General features: G+C 42.7%; 1 protein-coding gene across 5 annotated transcripts in view; it reads left to right on the top strand.

The window, feature by feature from the left end:
- Nucleotides 1-15,850, top strand: part of CARS2 (cysteinyl-tRNA synthetase 2, mitochondrial) — a 387,142-nt gene that overhangs the window by 235,029 nt on the left and 136,263 nt on the right. For all 5 annotated transcript variants that reach the window (XM_069205121.1, XM_069205122.1, XM_069205123.1 and 2 more), the window contains one exon: nt 7,038-7,171. In XM_069205121.1, the coding sequence (XP_069061222.1) occupies nt 7,038-7,171 (134 nt within the window). The remainder of the gene's footprint in view (nt 1-7,037; nt 7,172-15,850) is intronic.

The following is a 15,850-nucleotide window of genomic DNA, read 5'->3' as shown; positions in this document are numbered from 1 at the left end:
TGAGTGTGGAATTTTTGGAAAGTTGAGCTTCAATTTTACAGTCACTGGGTTATGATTATACAATTAGATCCCACTTGCAGATCTAAGATAGTTTCGCTATTGGTTTCTTTAGTAAAGGATATGATCAATGCTGTTGCTGTAACCTGTCCCTATAAAAGTGGGTAAATGCGAATAGTTACTGTTAAACCATTGTTCAACTAATTTCAGATTACATTTCAACATCAGATCATTAAGCGCTAAACCTTATGGACTGTGTTTAAATCTGCTATGCTATTCCTACCAACATCCCTATACTCGCATATTACTTTAGATGTACTAGGGCATTCCGAGATGTTTGTCACCAACCCAAATTATAAAGGAATCCTGGTAAATAAAACGTTCTAAATCTATTTCTAGTGATTTGACTACATCATCTTTGATGAAGCAAAGACACTACTGTAAAAGTTTACAACTGTTATGACTAGATTAATTCTAGGGTAAATGTAATTTGATAGTGGGGGAATTTGTTAGACTCTTCTTAATTCGTGGAGCTAAGCTTGTCGAGACAAATGTCTTCAAGCCCCCCTTTGACCTACCACTATTGGAGGGGATGGCGGGAGATTTAAAAGCTGCAAAGCCATCCAGATCTATTATATTTAATGCCCATGTTTCTTGAATGCGTACGATGTGTGCAGATTAAACATATTTTGCCCAGTCCTCTGTATCCATTCTATTAGCAGTGCCGGCAGTGTTCCAAATAGTAACAATTGTCCTACTGGTCTCCTTGACTGAGGCTTGACTGAGAAATTCAGTTGTGTAACTGCCATCATTGTGCGTGGGTTGACTAGGGGAGGGAGTTTGATCAAAAAGTCATTCCTGAAGATCAAGGTGCGAAGGGGCAGAAAAGCTATTATTGATTGGTACCCGATAAAAGGATTGTACAGGGTCAGTGATCTTTTGCTTTTTGAGCCTGTAAAATAAACTCAGTGGTAAGGACTCCATAGGCTTAGATGGCCGCCCAGAAAAGTGAGTCCTTGACATAATATTATTAGTGACTTATCCTTGACGCTGATTAATATACAGTCCTTATTGTCTTGTTTTGGGGAAGACTCCATCCATCCAACCCCCTCCATACAGAATTCATCTGCTGGTGCAAACTTTCCTGTCCCTCAGTTCTTCCATTAACCCAGTGCACTACTTTATTCAGGAGCTGGGCGTAATCTTCCCTTATAACTTGCCTTAATGGAGGTACACTTTTTAAGACCATTACATATGGAGTGGCATGTGAGGGGGAGTTCCAAAGTTGGTAGAAACATAGACCTTGGAAGACAATTGCCCATAGCTATTAGGGTGGCACAAGGCCCCTGATATTGGGCCCCTTAGCCAATAGGGTCATTTGGTGGTGGTCGCACACTTCTACTATCCACACTCTGCTCTCCCATTACAGGAAGAATTGATCTCTCCAAGTCTGATAGCAACCGGCCCTGATGGAGAAGGACCTATTGATGGCATTTGATTTGGAGGTCTCCCCTCGACGCTGCGCCACCTTCTGAGAAGATGCAACCAGAGCGCCCTTTTTGCTCAGATGCCTCCTCCCCTATTGATAGCTTCAATGTTGTAGGAGCATCTTCAATTTTAGCTATATGAGGCCTAGAGCACCAGTAAGTGATGAGAACGCGCCCTTGGAACTCTTAACCAGAAGGGCGCGAGGTACCCCTCCAGACTGCAAATAATTTGTATCTGTATTTCCTACTGGGCTGTGCTCGCCTTTGGATAATTCTAGGCAAGATTGTTTAGGTTTTACTCCTCCTGCCCCTCTTTTCCTTTTGCCCCCTTGAGATTTCCTCTTAGTCCCTTTGCCACCGGCCATCCCAGAGATTTAGTACATTCCCCCTGGTCCCTTAGGGCTGATGCCATAATAGAACCTGGGTCAGTGGGTATAGTTAGAGTCATAGGTCTCATCATTAACATTAACATTAATATTAGGCACCGTATTGTTCATTATTGTACCAGTAGTAGGGGCCAGGAGGTTCACCTTGCTCTTACCCATGTTTAAAGTGCTCGTGTTGCCCCACTAATAAATAGAGAGAACTAGTAACCTTTGAGCCCAGCCTCTGCCAGTCACTGACGGACGCAGGACAGGCCCACCCTTGTCCTGCATGCATACTGCGCCATGGGACGGCATCAGTGCTATATAGCACGATGTGGAGACATGGTTTGGCAGGGAAGTATGAGACACGTAGACCTTAGCAGCAGCTCCCCTCACAAGAAGCAGACAGTAACAGTTGTGGTGCCCAGCACAGCGGGCGGCGTTTGCGCTATATAGCACAATGTGGGCGGGTCATTTGATAGGGTAGTGTGGGACATGTAGTACTGAGCAGTGGCTTCCCCCGCAAGCATCAATAGCAACAGTGGTGGTTTCCAACACAGTGGGATGGTGTTGGCGCTATACAGCGCGACGTGGAGGCGTGGCTCGATTTGACACGTGGTCCCATGCAGCGGCTCCCCCGCAAGCAGCAGAGACAAACAGTGGTGGTCCCCCAAATCTCAGGCTTCACCACCTGAATATTCAACTTCTATTACACAAATGCGTTGCGTTCTCTGACACATTCTTTTCCTCTACCCATGGCCTTAATCCCAGGAGACAGGCTGATACTACCTCTATTGTTCTTTTTGTGTCACGTGGATTGTGAAGTGCTACCAAGGCAAGGCAGTGTTAGTACCCTTCTAGTGCCTGTTGCAGCTGCTTGTTATGTGCAAAATGATCACTTCACTAATCTTGAACATGTTCCACAATTATTATGAATTGCATGTTCACCTCAGAGCTGCGGCTCAGTTTTATCATGCCTTGCTTCAGGACATCCTTGGCTGGATTCTTGGATGTTGAAGTTTGCTGCCTTCCCCCTAGTTGATTTCTTTTTTTTTTATAAGCAACTTTATTGGTTTTCCATGTATACATAAAGACAGAACAAAACCATAACGAGAAAGGTCACATCCGCACCTCATAGGCTTCGCACACCACAAGTCTCACATAGTCAACAGGAACACATGGTCAGTATTAAAAAGATTTGGTCAAAGACAGGTCCCACAATGGTGGCTGCCACAAAGGCGTAGCAGCAGGATGGGCGTCCCACGTCCTGGTCCATTTCCCCCACACTCTGTCATATTTCGCAGGGCATCCCCGTGCCTCGTATACTAACTTTTCTCGCTGGGTGCACCAGCCCACTCCTCGTGCCATCACGCAAGTGCTGGATCCGACTCTGCCTTCCAGCTAGCTGCAATAGCGCTCTTCGCCACCAGACATGCCACACCCAGCAAAGCCCGGTCTGCCCTACCGGACCCCACCCCCTCCAGGGTACCCAACAACAGTGGTAGCAGGCAGTCTCCACCTCCACCTGCAGGATTCTAGAGACTTCGGCCACAATCGCACGCCAATAGGTCACTATATGTGGGCATCTCCACACCATGTGATAAAAGTCAGCGTCAGGGCTCGTGCAGCGGGGGCAGTCAGCGTGAGGCCTGAGACCTGCTTTGTATAACCTGTCGGGCGTGAGATAGGCGGTGTGTAGATGATAGGTCTGCACAACACAAAGGCGGGAGGTCATGGTCAAAGTTCTGGGGGCCATCAATGCATCTCGCCAGTCCTAGTCCGTTATGGGGCCCAACCAGCCCTCCCACCGTTCTCGAAGTCTGCTGGGTACCTGTGTTGTATTTGTGACCAGGGTACGGTATTTGTGCGACAGACCCCCCTTGCTTAGGCTACCCATCAAGGATTTGGCCTCCACGGGGCTGAATTTGGGGAGGGTCGTGCCGGAAGGAACATGTACACCTAAAGCGTGCCTGAGCTGCAGGAATCTATGAAATTGGGTGCTGTTGAGCGAGTACCTCTTTTGGAGCTCTTGGAAGGATCGCATGTGGGAGCCCACCCAAACGTCTCCCAAAAGTGAAATCCCTATAAGGTCCCACTTCTGAAACCCGTCCAGGGCCGCGACTTCTCCCAGCCATGTCCCGTGCCATAGCAGAGTCTGCTGGATAAGTCGCTGCCACCAGCCCATCGCCTCCTGTGCTGCCCTCCACCACTCCAGGACCACTCTTGTCACCTCTGGGAGTCTACGTGGCAGGGGGCTCCCATACAGCATCCCGAGGAGGCCTGAGAAGCCCATAGTCAGGAATTCAAATTGATATGCAGGATCTAACCAACCACCCCCCAGCCAATCATTAACCACCAGTAGGTGCATTGCTAAGTAGTAGAGGTAGAGATTGGACATCCCCAACCCCCCTTCATACATATCTCCCTGGCAGGTGCGGAACGCAAGTCGGGGGTGAGAGTCATACCATAGAGATTGCCGCGCTACGGCATCCCTTTCTCCTAGTTGATTTCTTATGCGTTGTAATTTGCCCATGAGCGTGGAATGATATTGCCCAGAATGTAATGAAGAAATAAGAACTTGTACTCATCACTGTGACTCTTGTTCTAGTGACATTTATACTAGTAGTCCCTCAGGACACATTCCTCAAGATGTACCATCTGCTATTCATGGCCTCTGCATGTATCTTAGTTTGTGTTGTCATGGCAAAAGGGGGCCTGTGGTAACCAAGGCTGAAGGTCCCAGACATACCAAGGGTGCAGCACCCTGGTTGGCATATTGATTCAGTCCGTGTTGTGCAAAAGTAATACAGCTTTCCAGCCTTTTTGAAGTGGAAGGATGAAATCCAGTGCTTAAGACGCAGTTGGATCACCCTTTCCTCCTATCTACCGTCTTCTCTTGGTACCTCTGGTGCAATGCTCTTTGTCGGTCCTCCTTTGTTTGGGTTATTTTTTCTATTTCTTTTCACCTTTACCAGGTCCCCTACTGGCATGTCCTTGCCCCTGTTTTTTACAAGGCTAATCTCTTACCCTGTTAGAGATAATTTAGCTTTTTTACTCATACCTTTCATGTCACCATCTTCTCTTATATTTCAGCAGACGATATCCTTTAGTGCACTACATCCCAGCCACCCCCCCCACACAGACTGAAATTATTTTCTTTCCTCAGCCTCCCCCATTGTTCCCCTCCTATCATTTCCATACACATTTCCCTCTCTGAACTTCCACGTGTAGTCTACAAGTTATCTTGAACTCAAGTCTTTTGTGTTCCACTTTTTTTTCTCCTGTAGTTTTCAACTTAAGACATTCCAGGCCACCAAAGGTTTAAATCTCATTCCTACTCCATTCCTTCTTGAATATGTCTGCGTAACGATTGCTCTTTCTTTTCCTCACTCTTTCCTCTAAAATTAGTCTTTGACTCTGCTATTTGCATTATCTTCAGACCCCTTGGATACACCTTGTCCCCATCTTCTATTTCTTTGTAGGTTACATTAATTATTTGGTCTCCAATTCCTCCTCTTATGGATAATTTTAAAGGTGGCAATGGCCTGGTGGCTCCTTAACATAGTTCTCCATTCCAGTACTATATTTATTCTTGTTCCCTCTCACTAAAAGTTGCTTTGCCCTTCTCTCCCGTGCAACCCTTTTTTCATGTGTTTTTCCCTTCTTGACTCTAAGCTGTGGAATACACCGATATTGTCCTAAGGCTCTTCCTCTCCCCCACACATTTTGCCCAGGTCTCTTTTAAAACTCATATTTTCAGTTAGACTTTACAAGTAGCTTGTTTTCTTTGTTCTAACAGAGCAAAATCACCTTCTTTGTGCATGCATCTCATGTTATTATCATCTGCTGTTTTTCGATTTGTAAATTGTTTTTATGTATAGCACGTAGACATAAGTACTTTATGAATAATTAAATGACATGTAAGTCTGCAGGAATAAGGTCTGACGTTCACCGAGGTGTGTAAATGTATGTTATGTATCACTATGCTAGCTAAAAGACATGAATACTGTGAACACTTCTCTTGCATCTGAACTACAACTTTCGTGTTTTATTGCCTTAATTCTATTGGCCTTCTAGAATCTAGTCACCTCCAGCTATTTTGCAAGTTAAAAGGACGACCCCAGGTAATAAAAGCTCAAAACATAATTTTTAGACCTCATTGTGTACCCCATGTGATAACTGACTACCATCCGATTTAGTGCTTCTTCACACCATTACTCTGGGATGTTTGGCTGCTTTTCTGTGCTTTTTAGTGAATGTATTAAGGCTTACCAGGTTTACGGTTACAAAACCTAGGAATCACAAAATCACAGGTTGTGCGATGCCAAAACTGATTTGCGGAATGTACAAAAATCTTTTCCAACTTGCAAAAAAGGTTTTGCGACCTATTATGAATTGCAAATAGAAGATTTGAAAGAGGTGAAAGTCTCAATGGTTTGTGACCCCTAGTTCTGGTTGCAGCTCATTGATCAGTTACTAACATCCTCGCTAGGGTTGTAAAGGATTTACAATGCTGAAGTTGTCCCTGAAGCTGTCTCCTTGGGCCAGCTTCCCCTTTAGAAATCTTGTCAATCAGCCTCATGAGAGCAAACCGTGGCCAGAGGACCATTGCAAGTTCCCCCTACGTCTTTTTTTAATGTTAACTTTAAAACAACAGTGTGTCATTTAAAGGACACAGGCTGATTGTAAAAAAAAAAATGTTGATATCCAAAGTATGCAAATACAGGAAAGGAGGTCTCCTATCTCTGGGAGGCCTCGATCCCTGTGCTGTGATCGTAGCCATTTATAGAGAGAGATCCACAAAATGTGTCCTGGCTGATTAATACTCCAGTATCCAATCTGCACTAACTAGTTTGCAGCCTATATATACTTCAAGCCCAAAGTACTGCACAGGGCAGACAGGAGAAAAAATGTATGTGAGAACTGGCATTATGGCCAAGGATCTTGGTCAGAGACAGTGATGGCCAGTGCAATTAGTACATTTGGTAAAATATACAACCTAAAGTTGCTTGTTAGCACGACCATTGTGACTTTTGTTTTGTCTCTTTATTTTCCGTGTGCTTGTTCCCAGTAGGCCCACAATCCTCACATTCACCAATGGTAGACTCAGTTCGGCTTTTCTGTTAATTTATGAACTAATTGAATATGGATGTCTGTGTTCTTCATAAGTGTTCAATCTCTTTTACAGCATTGTGTTTGGGAGCAAACTAGACATACACACAGGTGGAATTGATCTGGCTTTCCCACACCATGAAAACGAAATTGCACAATGTGAAGCGTATCATCAGTGTGAGCATTGGGGCAATTATTTTTTACACACGGGTAGGTAAATTGTCCATGTATTTTTTGCATTACTTTTGCTTTATTTTTTTTTGTAACCAACAACTAATGACCCATAATAATCACACACATAATCAGGTCAAGTTGAAAATGAAAATTCAAAACATGCCAGTGACACAGGTAGCTTGAAAATATATTGAGATGGCTTGGGCAGAAAGGATTGATTACAGAAGATAGTGGTACTAAGAAGTGGGCGTGGGAGAAATTGATACAACTGCAAAATCTTTAGATCTTTTCAGAATTAGACCAGTAAAACCGTTGGTGGACATAATTTACCTAAAATGTGAATCATAATAGAGGTTACATCATTCTTCTTTTACACTTTTTCTTTACTATTCTAGGTTTATAGTGACAAACGTAACATAAAATACAACATCAAACATTCCTTGGTATGGGGAGTGGGAGTATTAACAATGTCCTTGATTAGATTGTCCTTTGGTCATCTGTGCTGATGCAATGCCTAAGATGTTCAACTTCACCTTTTCTGAATTTGTATTTCAAGATTTTTAACATTAGACCTCTGTTATTCAGTACTCTCAACACCCTCGACACAGTGGAATCATGCTGTCCTTGATTACTTTTGAAAAACAGAATTATCCTGAAAGGCCACAGCACCAGGCAAACACTCAAGAATGTCTTTCATCGGCTACTAAAATGCAGAGGGTGTGGTAGGCTAACAAAAAGGTATTCTTTGAAAATTACATACCCTCATGGATGATGAGTATTGTCAAATACTTGGAAACATTAACTAGTATAACCAGGTGATATTCACTATCGAAGTCTGGTGTGGAAAAAACGATGGCACAATTCAAAGTTGAAGTAATCTTGTGCAAGTCTTGTAAAGGATGTAAATCCCTCCAAATAGTCATTTTAGCTTCACAAGTCAATGCATAGTCTCAACTCTTAGGAGTTTTGAAAGAAATCATCATGGGGGAAACCCGGATGTATTATTTCACTGGCTCAATGATTTATGTTAGAAATGGGGTTTCTGGTTGGCTAGGATATGCCCCTAAGCCAGGCTGGACCCACCACTCTAGTCAGGGCAAAGGAGCTACACACCCAAGATGACATGCTCCCCCCCCCCCATCTCCCTTAGTAGCTTAGCCAGAGCAGTCAGTATTATCTCAGAGGCAAAGCATTTGCCACAACACACACACCCCAGTGACACAATAAATACACCACAAAAGAGACTCCACACAATGTTATGTAAAAATATAAAATATACTGTTAATAAACCGTAGACCAAAACCTCTTAAAATAGTGATTACTTTGCCAACTAGGCACTTGTCAAGCACAACAATGAGTGCAATAAAATAAATATTCCCAAATAGCACAGGTCATCAAAACACTATCACTGAGAAGATTATACAGTCACACTGTATATTATATGTTTATCCTGGGAAGGCATGAAACATCATACTGTAGTGAACACTGAGGAGATAAAATGCAGTGGTTAGATGCCAAACATAAATACGTCCAAAACCTCACTATATCTACATTAATACCAACACCCCACCATCAAGCTATGGGACACAGCGCTCCTGCGCTCCTAATAGCTACTATATGGTAATGTCAGCTCCCTAACATAGAGTGCAGGACTGCCTGCACTTCTACCTAATATACAGTAATGTTAGGACCTCGACTTGGAATACAGTGTTGGGGGTACACACAGTGACGTTGGCCTCGCGGGACCTTCTGGTGGCACACAGCACCCTCTCTCCCTCTGCACGATTCTGCGAGGGTGTGGAGGATCCTGGCAGGCTAGAAACACACCTGCATCGGCCATGGAGCCGGCTCCTCAGCTCGCACCCACACTGCGGCTCGAGTCATGGAGGTGAATAACAGCTGAGAGGAGCACCACGTCGCACGGTGCCTCAGCTTCCAAAGTGGATACCTGCTTGTGCCCTGGGGTGCTTTGTCCTCGTCGCACTGAAAACTGCCAGCTGTCTCTGCTGTACTCCTCCTTGTCCCCAGCCCTCCTGGTTGAGGGCAACAGTGCAGCACTCTGGATATCAGTACCAACAGTGACACAGCCACGGGGAAAACAGGAGCACTCACCATCCGCTTTCTGCAGGTCGGAAACAGCGCTCACCTCACACTGCTCCTCCTGGAACCAGATGAGGCAGCAGAGCATCAAAGTGCTCACCACACACACCACTCGCATGGTGTAGCACTCAGAGCAGCGAGGAGGACACACCACCCGGCCCCTGGAGAATAACTGGGGAGCACAAAGATGCAAGTAGCTAGCAGCAGACCAACACATCAGGATCCTTGAGCTGAGTAGCAACCCTCCTTGTAGCCTAGCAGGCCACAGGTCAGCACAACAAGCAGATCAGTCCAATGGCGGTTCTTCCTGGCAGCATAACAGTTCCTTCTGGCAGTGTGCAGTCTGTAGAGCCAGCAGCATCTGGGTGCAAGTCCAAGCAGTTTCTACCATTACAGGGTACAATTCCTGTACATACACTCAAAATGTATTTGAACTAGGGGGCACTTCAAAAAGAACTTTAAAAGTTCACAACACCCCCTGTCAACCCCAGCCTTGGCTCCAGACATCAGTAGGGGGTAAACAAGTCCTTTGTGTGGGGGCAGGACACAGCCAATACAAATGTAATTGTGCCCTGTCTCTCTGTCCCAGCCCAGGAACACCATTCAGTATGCAGATGTAATCCTGTTACACCTCCACCTTCCCTGTGTGATGGCTATCAGGAAAGTATGCACAAAGCCCAGCTGTCACTCTACCCTAGACGTGGATTGGAGTCAGGCTGCAAAGCACAAGAGTCATAAACTCAGGGAAATGCCCACTTTCTAAAAGTGGCATTTTCACAATAGTAATAAATATTCCATCTACACCAATAAACAGGATTTCTCACAACTATTCGAAACATTCCAAACATGCCTACGCCACTCCTTCCAGATCAAAAATTACCACTTAAGTGCTTTTAAAGGAATTCTCAATGCTAGCCTATGGCATGAGTAGGTCTCAGAGCAGTGAGTAACCAAATAGGCTGTTTGTCACTACCAGGACATGCCACACAATGAAGGCACATGGCGCACCTTTTACTAACACTGCACCTGGCCATAGGGCTACCTAGGGCTTACCTTAGGGGTGACCTACATATAGGAAAAAGGGAGTTCCAGGCTTGGCAAGTTTCTTTGAACACCAAGTCTGTGTGATAGTAAACAGTGCACACAGGCCCTGCAGAGGCAGGCCTGAGATAGGTTTGAAAGGCTACATCTGTGGGTGGCGCAAGCTGCACTCTAGATCCACTAGTAGCATTTAATTTACAGGCCCTGTATCTATTGGACACCACTGTACAAGGGACTTAGAGGTAAATTAAATGTGCCAAACAGGTGTAAGCCAATCCTACTAAGTTAAAAGGAGAGAGCACATGCACTTTAGCACTGATCAACAGTGGTAAAGTGCCCAGAGTCTTAATGGCAACAAAAAGAGGGACAGAAAAACAGGAGGAGGAAGGCAAAATGTTTGGGGATAACCCTTCAAAAAAGGCAACAATTTCCTTTGGATGCAAGTCATTTAAAGTCCCTTTAAGTTGTTCCCTGTAGTTCCTTTCTCAGTTTGTGATTGACCGGGACAGTGTTCTTTTTGAGAATAATGCAATCCTTAAATCCTTCGTATTTTTCCAGCTTGTCACTGAAAACATGAGAAAACTTTGTGAGAACAACTATGTCATCTATATTTTTCCCCAGCCTCTTACTCTTTCACATCAGCTTCCGATCTCACTCATTAGTTTTTTAACCATACACAGGAGGGTCACTATTATTACCTTCTTGGTGGGGCCACCCGAGAAATACTTCCCCTTTTATCTGCGCTCCTTCCTTGAAAATTCATTTCACCCAAAATGGTTTACCTAGGCTACCGTATCATGCAAAGGAATCATAGAGGGACCTTTATACCATCAATTATGACAAATCATTTGGGGAAAACATTTCACGTATTAATATACAGTGAAAGCCATATTGGTTGTCCGTCATCCCCTCTTTTGCTCTTTTTCATCAGGTTTACATTCTGGCTCTTGTGCACTCACCAAGGGTCCCTTTTTTAACAATTCAGTTTCTTACATGGGAATTTCTGCCCAAGCAATATCAGAGAAAATGAGATTTGTTTTCCTTTCTACCTTTCAGTTGTCCTTACTTTCATACCTCTTCTTGTTTTTCACTTTCATTGTTTTGTTAATTTAGTTGATTTGTGAAATACTGCTCCCCATAACTTTCTGCACAAAACATTCTGATAGCTCAAAATAATTGGCTATTTCATTTGCAGCATTAAAATTTCAATCAGACCCCACTCGTAGGTGTTTTTGAATCTTCTTACTGTTGACCTGCATGAGAATCTGGTGACCGAGCACCTGATTGTAATTTATGTGCTCAAAATTCCTTGTCATCACCAAAGATAAAAGGCAGTAACTTAATCTATGGTTCAATCTTCACCCTGCCTTCTAGAGTAGAGCTCAATCCTCTCTGTGACAGTACTGGCTTTCTTCCAATACATTATTTCCAACTGCTTCACTGTAAATGCAAAGCAACATTTTCAGGATTCACTAATTGGGGCAGAGTTTTAAATTGCTTTGGACCGTGCCCTCCCAAGCACTATTTAAGCAAGGGCAATTTGCTTTGCTGTGTGCATTGCTGTTGTTCCAAAATCTCCCCAGGAGCCAAGGAAACTTAAAACCAGTTATGCCAATACATGCGAAGATCACCCAGCAGAGGGACAATGCTCAACATATTACAGTTGCACTAATCACATAGAAATAAGCAAAAAAGGAATAAAATGTTAGAGAAGTGAATGTGATTAAATAGAACATAACAATCCATACATGTAGCATATTGAGATTCACCTTAACCAATATGTTTGACGCATGAAAGGAAATATTAGAAAACTAGGAAAAAGATTAGGTAGTCTGCCAATATTCTTTGGTGAAATAATTGGAAAATTACTTATTCAAACGTGTACCTGTCACCAATGATATGTTAGGCTGTAGACTTCACAGTAAGTATCAAAGTATAAAAACTTTTGAAGTTGCAAAATAAATTCTATAATTGAACGCCATTATGGTGCCAAAATTGCTGAATGACGAGCACTTAGCCATTAGTATTGTAGTATGCCATAAATTACAGATTGATAGACACTTAGGCATTGGTGTGTCTATCATTGAAAATCCATAGAATTAGAAGGTTAGTCCATCACATAAAACATATCACACGTAGAACAGGTTGGGCAACATCCCATTGAATTCAGCTATCAAAACATCCAAGATGGCTGCCTTATGAGCTACGTAGCATGATGATGCTATGTTTGCTACAGGCGAAAGAAGTAACAGTAATTTTCCTTGTGGGCCTGAGATTCTTGATGATGGTCTGTATCTGTTGTTGATGTCTGCAGTTGAAGCTTGATGAATGAGGAAAGAAGCATATTCTGAAAGACCTGGCACCTTCCAGTATTCCCTTTAATCTTCCTGGGCATGAGGACGAGGATGGTAACAAAACAGTGCTCACCATCTGTCTCCTAAATGTGCCTCCACCCTTGTCACTAAAGTGAATGGATGAAAAACATAGTTAATCGTCTCACTTCATTCATGAAGAAAGGCATCTGTTGCCAAGGTGTCCAGGTCTGGCAGTCGGATAAAAAAAAATCCTCATAAGATGAGCGTTCAGCCTGTTGGTCAACAGATTCAGTGCACAAAGGCCCCCAGCTCTCCAGCAGAGCCTTTCGAAACTCCAAAAAGTGGATTTCTTGACATATCTGAATTTCTTGTCTGTAGTGATGTTCCTCCATTCTGAAAGTACTCCATTGTCACTGGATTTCCCTTTAATAGGCAGAAGTAACAAAAATACTTGGCCAGCTCTGCTGGAGCCGTTGAGTTGAGCCTTTAAGTCTATTGATTGATCTCACCACTGACATATATTCTCTTAGCTGCAGGACATAGGCTCACCTTGTTGTTAGTGACACACCCCAACACAAAGAACCCCACTAAGAGCTTCAAGACATTTATGTTGGGATGTAATTTATCTTCTAACCACCTTCCTTCTGTGTAGACACAACCCACTTCCGGCACAGTGCATATCTATCACGAGGACTGACCTCGATTCAAAAGTCACCCTTTTGTTTGTCTTTGGACTGAAACCATCAATACCCATATAATGGTTTTGATGCTCACTGAGTCCGAGATGGAATATTACAAAACTCTCCTTTGTTATTAATTCTTCTGCAGAAACCCTGTCTGATGACGCGATGTGAGGCAGTGACATACAGACACTGCTGGCAGTTGCCTTTATTTGCATTTGTCCACTTGCTGGGTTTTGCAGCATACCAGGAGATATACATTGCAGACATTGCTGTTGTGGCATGGCAACAGAATTGAGAGAGGTGTTCAAAGCACATCCCCATTGTGCTGTCTGGGTAGCTAGTATAGGGCCTTGTCTCTGACGCTATTTCTGTAACCAGAGTGGCTACCATAACCTGCATTAGCTTGTCATTGTTACTACAGTAGTGTTATGAAGTTATGGGCAGCGTCTCTGTGTTGGGATCGGCTTGGGAGACCAAGAGTTCCAAGGATGTATATTGATTGATTCCTCAAATAAGAGCAGTGGTCCTGAGCTCAACATGTTGAAACATGAAATTCTTCTAACTGGTCTACTGACTATGGAAGTTTAAAATTGGAGCAATATATTTTAATACCACAAAAAATGAAGAGTAGAGGAAGCTTTATTTGTATAACATAAGGCAGAAATCTTCTGCATGCCTGTGTCTTAAAAGATTAAATGCTGTTTTCACAACTCCATTGAGAAACAATGGCATAGCTGATTATACACCTATAATTTACCTGACAGTGTGCACTGGCTTCACTCACGGGCAAGACAGTATCTTAACACGGATGACAAAAGTGATGCCAGGAACGTTCTGTCTCCCAAAACTGTTATCTTTGATTTACAATTGATAGTTGGTGTGTTTTGCAAGTAGAGCGAGAATATCTCCTTCTGATAGATATCCTGTATGATTCAATGAGTGCCTTAGTGCTCTGGCCATCTTACTAACTTTCTATTTGTTCCTAAATGTATTGAATCTAAATTCAAATGCAAGGAATCAGGCATACTTGGTGTTACCTGGCATGTATAAAAAATAAATAAAACACATGTTAATTTCAATTGAGAGAATTGTTCTCTACATAGCTTGATATCCCAATGTTTGGCCAAAAAAGTGATACAATATCAATTGAGGCTAAAAAAAAGGCAGGTCATAAAAGGCAAAGAAAAAAACTTGTACAAACTCTGAAGCAAAGCCATATTACATTATTCATGCACTAAATCAGAGTTGTTTCATCCTTATGACAACTGACTGCATGCTTATAATCATGAACATGTTTTAGCTATGCCTTTAGAATTTAATAATTTCAGTTCTAGCAACTGTATGCTTAAAGGTTGCCATTGGTTAGCATCAGGTTAATTTGAATTTCAGGCAGCCAAGACCCATATTAATGTAACTTATTGTCCCCAGTTACACTTTTTACTTGCCAAGTAATGACACTTTTATTGAGCTGTGCCAATTACACCCAGATGAAGATCTTTTGTGAACCAAAACTACAACTCACTAGCATCAGAAACTTAACATCCAAATAGTGACTAAATGTGACATTTCATTAAGAACCAATGAGTATTGAAAATTGAAGTGTCGGCAAAAAAACTTTCCAAATAGTCTTCCAAACAGTGATTCATTCAAGGCATTCTAGTGCCTGTGTCGCATGGTTATCCATTCAAAGACTCTTTGGCTCTACTTCACACACTAGTTCACTATAACTGATTTTCTAGCTGCCATAATCAACTCAAAAAAGGGAAAAGATTGAAAGGATTATAAAAGGCGAGCTTACTTCCACTCCAAAAGAGGGTTCTAATTCTCTTGATCAACCGTTGATGAATTGCTTAACTCGAGTATAGCATATTCAAGGTGAACTGGGATGGAAACCAATGCTTTCTTTAGAGAAAAAAATACATTAGCAAAGTTGCCTACCACTGAATGGTTAAAAAGCCATCTTGGAATCTTCCATTAACCAGAGACACGATCACCCAATCTAAGTAGCCAAGCCGTGGATACAATTGACAAGCAGTGAAGCAGGCCTTATGAGAAATCACACAGCTGACTCAACTGTAGTGATATGAAAGTGACCTGATAACACTCTTCACTATGAGCCTGTTTATGTTTGTGCATTCTTGATCATTTTGGTCCTCTTTGCCGCAGAGGATAATGATGTAAACCTAAATTCCTCTAGAATTGTTGAAAGTTTTCATTCCATCTCCAAACTCAGAGTTATTACTTCCAGTTATATAAAAAATCAAAGTACAGTTTTTGAATAAAATAATTTTTATAACTGTCATAAAACTTTCTGATAGGATACATATTTTAGGCTATGATAGATAATATCAGGACATAGCAGTTGGTCAAACATCTATGGGAAATGAGGCAAACCAGGGATCTTCTGTTGACAGAAAGAGGGTAACCAACAATTCAGAGATCTATAAAGATTAAAATATATATTAAAGGGATGTTGTACCAGAAATATGAAAATAACTTTAGCATGTGTTTCAAAATCTGCTGGACTAAAGTATGCCTTTAAGTAGCTGTAGTACTCTGGTGATGAGCTGGTAGAC

The sequence above is a fragment of the Pleurodeles waltl genome, chromosome 8 (assembly GCF_031143425.1).
Source record: "Pleurodeles waltl isolate 20211129_DDA chromosome 8, aPleWal1.hap1.20221129, whole genome shotgun sequence".
Classification (NCBI taxonomy): domain Eukaryota; kingdom Metazoa; phylum Chordata; class Amphibia; order Caudata; family Salamandridae; genus Pleurodeles; species Pleurodeles waltl.
The sequence above is the reverse complement of the archived record's forward strand: the minus strand, read 5'-3'. Positions and strand labels throughout refer to the sequence as shown.